The 9,359-nt window shown below is 36.2% G+C and overlaps 1 protein-coding gene across 1 annotated transcript; it reads right to left on the bottom strand.

Moving 5' to 3' along the window:
- Positions 1–2,675: 2,675 nt before the first annotated feature.
- On the bottom strand, positions 2,676–7,080 carry LOC129418362 (thyroid transcription factor 1). Its single transcript, XM_055173314.2, has 2 exons — positions 5,749–7,080; positions 2,676–5,306 (listed from the first exon to the last, which is right to left on the bottom strand). Exons 1-2 carry the CDS (start codon positions 6,113–6,115, stop codon positions 4,633–4,635), a joined length of 1,041 nt encoding a protein of 346 aa, XP_055029289.1. The 5' UTR covers positions 6,116–7,080; the 3' UTR covers positions 2,676–4,632.
- Positions 7,081–9,359: the final 2,279 nt, after the last annotated feature.

The raw sequence follows: 9,359 nt of genomic DNA on the forward strand, positions 1-9,359 counted from the left end.
TTGTACCATTTGTCAGGCACATTGTGGAATGCTTACTCAGATAAGAGGCGTTGGAAGAAGACGAAAACCATAGTCCGTGCTCATCTTTCGTTTTTGTTATAACTTTAAACGCTGAAGATGATGTATAGGCTACACCTCACATTTCACTTGGATTTCTCTCTCCCTTATCATCATGTCAAAATCATTAATACTAATTTAGATATTCATGTCGAAAATATGAATATAGTATTATAATTCGTTGCACTATGACCGTTTGTGTATAAAGGTTGCATCATTTGGCCTCTGTACCGCTTACGTCTGTACCTTTTCAGATAGGGCATGTAATTCTTTATTTTTTAAGAATTTTTAAAACCTAAGGTGATTTATATGATTTTAATAAAATGGGTCCAAACATTCGGCCACAAGTCAATACTGGCTAAAAGAAACTTCAGCACCCCGGACAGCGCCAAAGCACAACAAATGTCACAAGACAAACCAAAACACGAAATTATGGACAAATCTCTAATATTGTTACAGACTGAATTCCATCTAATTTTTTTTTCTCTTTTATAGTTGTGAGCATGTTTAAACTCAGTGGTGTAAATTAAACGAACATTGGCGTATATGCAAGTCTTGCAGGCAACCTTATTTACAAGTCTGTTTAGAAACGTACATTCCTGCATGTAAAGAAAAAACAAGTGTTTACGAATCTGTATATATTGCGTTTAATATCCCTTTTAATTTACCAACGCGTTTAAAAATATCTTAATATTTAAAATATCTTAATATCTTGATCATATTTTGATTTTGGAAACATTTGAATTATGCCAAATCGTAAAGTTAAATATTGTGTTACGAGTGAAATATGATTACCAGTGAACCTATATATGGTTGTCAGTAAACCTTATAATCTCTCAAAAGTATAAATGTAGTGTAAATCAACCCTGTGGGTTCTTCCCTGATGTACAGTAGAGTGAAACTGGGAACGAACCCCAGATAGCCTAACTCTGATATGATTGTGTTGAAATTAGGGTCTAATTGCGGGGAGGTGACTGCGACCTTTGCACCCAAAAGCCGCCAAGACAGTCAGCAGTTGTGCAACGTGTGTTGGGAGAAAGTGATGAGAGCATACACGCTTCCAACAAGTCATTTTCAACAGCGACAAGCTCCACACAAAGACCACACACCGAGCCTCAGACATGTTAATGTAATCTGGAGTCTTTCAGTGGAGCTCTAACAAAACGAATCCCTGTAAAACCTAATAGACTCTTTCGGCGCTGCTAGATAGCTGTAGAAAATGATTGAATTTGCACAATGGATAAAAGGGAAAATCTAAATTGTCAATAAAATGAACAGATTTGATTTTATGTATGTGGGTTAATCAATTTAATCAGCCTTGCGAAAAGAATTGCGCACGTTTAGAGGTTAAACTATAGCAGAAATATTACTTTTTTTTTATTAGAAATATTGCTGCCTATTAACTTTACAGTGACATGCACAAATAATGAGGACCTGTAGGTCTGCTTTAAGCTTTTTCATCTCGTGTAATTAATCCCATTATTATCACCATTAATAACAAAAAGTAACTAATGCCATGAGAAAATGGTCCCGAGAAACAAATATTATTCCTTAAAATAAATGTTAAAAAACATATGTTATTTTTCACTTTTAAAAGTAAAAATAGAAAACAAATAGAAAATGTCCACAGACAACTCTATCATCTCGTCTAATAGCCCCTGTTATTTCAGTCTTTTTCAAAACTGATATGCAAGATATAGATATAAGAATTTCAGGTGGAATTTACATTAAGTATCAATGCAGGTAAAAGTAGCATATATAAGACCTTCGGCAGTATAATTTCGGACATAATCGACAAAATGATCTGTTGATTTAACGACCCTTCACAGAAAAGAAGAGCATCATTACAATCAGTGAGTCATTAAAACGCACGCCCAGTGCCCGGTTACTGGCGCGAGAGCATCAAATAAATACCTTCATCAGTTGAAGGTTTACTAGCTACATAAAGGGTTTTATTTGCTATTAAAGAAGTATATGTTCCCGTAGCTCCATTAATAGAGCAAAAGCCTTGAATATACTGTAAATTGCCTTGGATTAAAAACGTCTAAAATGTATAAAATGTAAATGTGAAATGAAAAGAACTGATAAGAGACGATAAACAATAGAGCGGAGTCATGGCCCAGCTTTATATTTTTTGTTTTACGTCTGGTTAATTATACCTACATTCGCCACAACAATGTTTGAAAATATTGCCTGAAATAACCGAGGGTAATAATTAATAAAATAGCCAATAATAAATTCTAGCGCTGGTCTGTCAATCAAAAATCTTTAGCTACACATAGTGAGCCAACAATACGCAGCTCTAATTTTAAGCGCAGTCCCAGATGACATTCCTGTCCTAAAATATTATTTTCCGAACTAGTAAACATGCTTTCTAAATTTAACAAGGGTAGTTTGTGGATTTCTAAGGAAAAATATTTTTTAATCAATTTATAAAAGTTGCAATAATAATGTCGATTGTTTAGTTGACAAAATCAATTTAATCATGGAGTTATTCAAATACTTCATAAAACAACATAGTTGAAACTAGTGCATATTATAGGAAAAATGAAAGTGAAAAAATATTGTTTGATGACACAATCCTCGATCATTTTCAAACGCAAAAGCAGTTTGGCAATATTAATGCATGTCACGTGAATAGTAACTGAGTTCATAACCATTACCAAAATATTCATCTAAAGGGATAAAGTGTAGCCAAGTTCAGAACAACAATAAATTGTGATTTGACAAGCGATAAATAATGAGGACATTAATAAAGAGATAAACCAAAGAAATAAACAAAGAATGAAAAAGCAAACAAAGTGTCATTTGTCAATAAATGACCGATTATTCTAAAAGTTTTTGAAATTTTTTATTTTATTCATTTTATTTGTAGGCTATTTTATTATACAGTCTGAATTTCTTTTGGGTTCTTTACCAAAAAATGTAATGGAAAACTTCGGTGTCATCGTCAAATTATATTAAATTGTCTCCTTTTTGCATAACGTTTTTCCTCTCTTAAATATAACATGAACTATAACCTGTTCTTGAAAGCCGCACAAATACAGAGACTACACACTTTCAAATATGCCAACAGTCAATCGTACCTCACCCATCACTGATGTTTACGAACTTTTATCAATACGTAAACACGAGGGGCGTTTGATTTTACCTCTGATCTTCACAAACACGGTATTGATGGATGGTGCTCTGATAAGTGCGTTTATTTCGTCTTGCAAAGTTATTTAGGAAAATACTGTTGTTTGTATAGCGATGTGATTGATAAGCTAGCTTTCATGAGCGTTTGTTTGATGTGAGTTTCTTTAAAGGAGTGGAGACCTCACCTACACTGACTCATTTACAATGAAAACGCTCCTGATAGAGACCTTTTTAAATCTTGGTAAAAAGATAGAAAATGACAAATAAGACAATTAATTATTTTTCACTAAATACAATTAACTTGGGAACGAAAACAGTAATTTGTTTGATTTGGCTTTGTGACATTTGGCCCAGCAAAGCAATTAAATTGCACAAAGCAGTGGTTCACCATGCAATGGGTCTGGGGTGTTTGTGTCAATTTTATAATCATGTTTAGGCACGGCACAACATTTATAACGCAAAAAACACCGTCACAATTGGGCTACTATAAGACTATGAGTGCATGGATGTTGAACCGCACAGAAACAACATATCTTTGTGCATTCTTACTTTGCAAAAAGACTTCAGGAAACCTGTTCCACATTGTCGCAATGAGGGATTATCTAGTACAAACAGTACATAAAAACGTCGATTGTAATTGAAACAAAACGTTTTAAAATTGGAAAAGCTATAACAAATGTAAATGCTAATTGTTTGAACGCTAGCTTTGTTGCTTTTTAAACTCGCTTTCATTTTATTACTCTTTAAACAACTGTTTAATTGGTCAGGTTCGACTTTTAGCATCGCCGAGAGGTTGATTCTTGCACCCAAAATTACAATAAACGTGTAATTATTTTTCTTGTTATTGTCATAATTTATTAATATGATTGTAGGAATGCTTTGAAGTCAAATATCTATATAAGTTACAAGTAAATTAAACATACAAATAACAATGGAACTGAAAAAAAAACCATGTGACCCTTAATATCGATAAAAATTTTGTACAATATACATATCGCTAAAAACTATGCATTCACTCCAACTCTTTTACAGAAATATACAGGCTACGTCTTACAGTGAATTCTATAAGAAATCAGTGTTATTTATCAGTCTAACTCTGGAGACGTCTTCATTGTTGAACGAAACATTTTTAATCCAACAGAAAAAAATGTAATTTAGTGTTTATCAGTCTCCTTTTATCATCTAGCGTATATAAATAATTCCATCTTCTTAATGGTGTTTGGCGCTCGTCCTCATAATAAAAGATTTGATACCTTTGTCATTTGGCAATCCTCGTGTTGCTTGCAGCCTTTTTACTTCTCCCTCCATAAAGGAGACAATGATTTCAGTGCGCATCACTGTTCGTATGGTCAAAATTCGTTTTTTTTTTTTAGTACAGTATACAGATTATCTGGATCCGTATATTATTCTGTTATAATGTTATTGTCTGTTCCGTTGTCACCAAGTCCTACCATAAAGCAGAGCGGAGCAAGGTAAGGCAGCTCCATATTCGGAACCGGAAGAGTTCAGGTGTGACAGGCCAGATACTTGGGTTTGGAGAGATGGGGGGCTTGCGGTGTGTTGACCCAGATCTGGCGACTGTCCCGCACTGCCTACCTGCTGACTTTGATGCTGACCCATTGTAGAACTGCTATTGGACATAATCATGACGTTTCCCCCTTGGTGATGGTGGTTTTGTATGCCAGTGTTGGGAGTATGGTTGCCGCCTTGGCATGGCTTTCCGTCCTTCACCAACACTGGCACGGCCACCCGCCGTGGAGACTGCTGCTGCTGCTGACAGGAACCACTGTCTTGTTGCATTTGCTGCTGGGACACTTTGTCCTTGGCCTGCCTTTTCATTTTATACCGGTGGTTTTGAAACCAAATTTTAACTTGAGTTGGAGTCAAGTGAATCATACTCGCCAGGTGCTCCCTTTCCGGTGCAGAGAGATACTTCTGCTGCTTGAATCGGCGCTCAAGCTCGTACACCTGCGCCTGAGAGAAGAGAACGCGCCTCTTCCTTCGAGGTGTGCTGGTCAACGGACCCATACTTTTACCAACATCCGCCAATGAACTAAGAGTGCTCATACTCCCCATATTCATACCAGACGAGGAACCCATGAAACGAGAGACTGCAAGAAAAATAATCATATTTAGCTTTGCATTTTAACAAAAAAAAAAACCAAATTTCAATATTTCTATCTATTAAATGAGCGAATGTGTTTAATGCCCACGGTTACGCATTAACGAAATATGAATCTTGTATGACTTGAATTAAGTTTTGGTCATACAGTGGGAGTGTATTGTTGAAAGTATGCTAATTGACAGAATCGGTTTTGTTTACCTGACACGTTTAAAATTATGGACTGAGAGCAATATTTACATGTACAATTTTATAATGTGTGATTAACCTATAACACTTTAAAACACAATTATGTCATAATTCTGATTAAATAGTATTTGTTCCACACAAGCCAAAGATTTCTAATAAACAAATTTCTAATTATAATGTTGGAAGCATTTTAATAAGCATTTTTATTTCTAATAATAAAGAGTACGATCAGTCTCACGTACTTGTGGAGAAGCGCGGGTCCGGATTCGTTCCGTACCAGCTGGTGGCCGTCGTGCTGCCTCTCATGCCGTCTTGATAGGCCGGCAGGTCGCTCATGTTACCCAAATTCCCGTTACAGTATCCCCCCATTGCTGAATGTGACAGCTGGGAAACTCCAGCTGCAGTCATGTGGTAGGCAGCGGGTACTGTTCCATTGTGGCCCATGTGGTGCTGCTGCATCGCCGCTTGCGTGACTTGAGGTTGTCTGTACGAAGCAAGAGGAGCCCCCAAGTTGTTCCCCTCCATACTCACTTTTTTGTAGCTCTCCTCAAGAGGACTTAAGATATCGGATACAGAAAAAGGAGTCGTATGTTTAGGGCTCATCGACATTGTTCTGTGTTGGAAAGGGAGAAATTAGAAGGCAAGGCAATCTTTCCTTCTTTTTTTGGCCAGCTTCTCTGTTCCTGTTGTTTCAGTGTCGCTGCAGCGGGATGGAAACGTATGAGTGTGCACTGGAGTCCGCCTTAATTGGTTTGAGTGGGAGCTCGAAGCTGACTTTCGTTTGTTTTAGCTTGGTGCCAGGTTTAAGGCTTCCATCAGAGGCGGGGCATCAGCAGCCAGGGCAACAATACAAAGCAGCGCTATCATCCATGCACCCACGCACAATTTCTATTACGCGGTCTTAAACTACCCATGCCATCCCCCAACCCCGAAACATTTACACATGTAACAACACTTGTGCGTAAATTTCATTGGTCCGTATAGTGCATTTTCAACATGCGCGTGTTGTTTGCGGTGGTGATGACTGCAAGAACGTCGGTGAACACAAAGGATGAAATATTGACAGTTGGAGTGATGTTTGTAAGGGCCCCTTGATATGAGTGCATATGCGGACTTCAGACTTTTAGAGAACCACTCAGTTCGTGAAAAAAGCTCGAGTTGAACTACTGACTTTTAATGGCCACAAGAGGCTTCTGGTGATTGCAGGCGTGTTTGTATTATGCTCCACCGTACTCAAACATGCAAAGGGCCCTTGCCACGACTCAGGAACACCGACTGACAAATAAATAAATACATACGCGCTTGTTAAGAGGCCAAGTAAATGATTAAGCCCTTTTCTTGATATTATTGGAAATAGGCAGCGTGTCGTCTAAATTCCTATCCACTCCGCTCAGACACGCGGTGCTGAGGAAATGAACTCATGAAGAAGAGAGCCTCTCAGGTAAAGTTAACGACACTGAAATAACCTCAAGTCCTGAAGTAACTCCGCGTACGTTAGATGATCTCGCCAGTGCGCATCGATTTGACGCCCTGAATCTTTTTACAGATGAAAAACAGGACTCGACTAATGGAATTTACAAACTCAACAAATAAGATTTTTTCTAAAATTATTTTAGAACTATTTTTATCCTTCTAATAATAATAATAATAATAATAATAATAATAATAATAATAATTAAAAAAATTGTATAAGCTATTTGTTGAACAAAGCATATGATTCAATTAATCTCCTCAAGACAATGCAGCTGCTGATGACAATAATGACAATAATAATAATATCTGAGGACACTAAGATTAAAATGGACTGTGGGCAAACAAAGAAAAAGACCGTTTATAATAAAATTTCTAAAGCAGTCTCCTTCAGTGTCTTCTTCTCTAAGCGCTGCAACATTCAGCCACAAATAAAAATGTTTAAATAATTTCAGATTTGGAGGTAGCATTAATCAGATAATCAGCAATAATGGAGTATAAAAATACATTTATGATTTAAATGTATGTGTAATTATTCAGTGTGATTTTAATATAATTTTAAACTTCTTTCAAAATGTAAATGAATGGATTTATTAAAGTTAATGTGATAGGCCTATTTCTATTTATAATCTCTGCTTTCATTTTTACTGAAGATGAGTTGATAACTAGGATTTCTCTACAGCGTCTCATAACCCAAAATGCAAAACAGATTTCATCGTTCATTAAACCAGTCACATACATTTGGACGTAGCCTACGTGTATCAAATTTTTAAGAAATATTTTTTAAATCATACATTTAAAATACAATGCTTTAACCAATAACAAAAATAAAAAAATAAACACTAATCTGTCATCTAGATTTTTTGACAGCTAAATTTCTTTCTAAATAAAAGGACATTATAGAACGTAATTTAGAAGGTCAATTCTCGTTGTTGTCTTCTTATTTTTTGTATTTATTAATTTGCAGTTTTATGGAACGTTTCAATTATAATTTGACATCACCAGCTGTGCTGATATTTGAGAACACAGGTATCTGTCGACACGGAAACAGCGCCTTCTGGTGGTGGACATTCGAACAACAGCATCGAATAGGTAAGAGGTTTAGTTTAACCTAATGCCAACTTAACATTTTGAGAACACAGAATTAATTCTCAAATAAAATGTAGCCTTCATGTCCTTGAAAGTGCTCTGATTTAAATCCAATTCGATTAATATAGTTTACCTCAAGCTTTAGGTTAAAAAAATCGTGATGATAGACAACTAACCATGTCAATTATAAATGTCTTAGTTTGACGTTTGCACAGGTGGGTGCAGTTTGTGCACCAGTGGTAATAATCGCGCATGCAATTAAAACAATTAGCCTACAGTCATAACTATGGGGTGTCCAGCGCTTTAGAGGTGTTCAGCATACTCGATCTAGTTTACAAAAGGCTCTCTTAATTATCTTAATCAGGCCCGCTCCTCTTTGCTGGAGCACGGCTATCATGCTCAATTAACAGTAATTAGTACGCTTTCTCTTGTTCCTAATATCTTTTCTAATTGTGTTACAGCGGTACACACAACACACACACGCACGATATAGGCTATATTGTTCATATTCAGTTTTGACTTCTCTGCATATGATTTTGATTAATCATTTTTTATAGAGCGTTGGAGAGTTAATGTTAAGGCTGATTCGGCGCACTAAATATTAACAGTAGCCTACATAGCTTAACCAAACCTCAGACTTAGGACATTAGACGGTGCTCTTATGACATCTAGCGGACAGCATTAAGCATGCAAGACCACCTTAGGAAGATGTTTGTTAACCTCGAGGTGGCAGAGTGGCCCAGAGCTCACAGCTCAACAGTCAGAGTTGTGGACGTCACATTCACATTGTGATAAATTACCCAAGTCATGTCTTTACTTTCCTATAACTTTATCAAAACAAGTATAATTCATCGCAAATTTACTATTAAAATTGTACTGTCAATTTGATGATAGCTTACAAATTCAAGGCTATACATGTTTTTACTTTTGTCACGAATTTGTTCCCTGGTACTCAACCTAATCATATTTTAAGGTTTTATTTGACAGGCTGACATAACAATAATAACTTTAGCTAACTAGGTTAAGAATATAGCTCTAAAAACAATATGTAGAACTTCGTGCTGACACAAAAAAGACAATCGCAATGACATGAAAAATGAGGAAAATCGTGTCCACGAATAAATAAAACAAATATTTTGTGACTATAGCACTAAATGCCTTGAGGTAGGGTGGCATATCTCGAAAAAAACATCTCAACATGCTGCCATCCTATTTGCTAAGCATTCAGAATCCCTGGTGCTGTATTTAATTTTATTTTCTCATCAGTGGATTGTGGATTAGTGTATTGGTGTTT

Source organism: Misgurnus anguillicaudatus, chromosome 7, assembly GCF_027580225.2.
Source record: "Misgurnus anguillicaudatus chromosome 7, ASM2758022v2, whole genome shotgun sequence".
Lineage (NCBI taxonomy): Eukaryota > Metazoa > Chordata > Actinopteri > Cypriniformes > Cobitidae > Misgurnus > Misgurnus anguillicaudatus.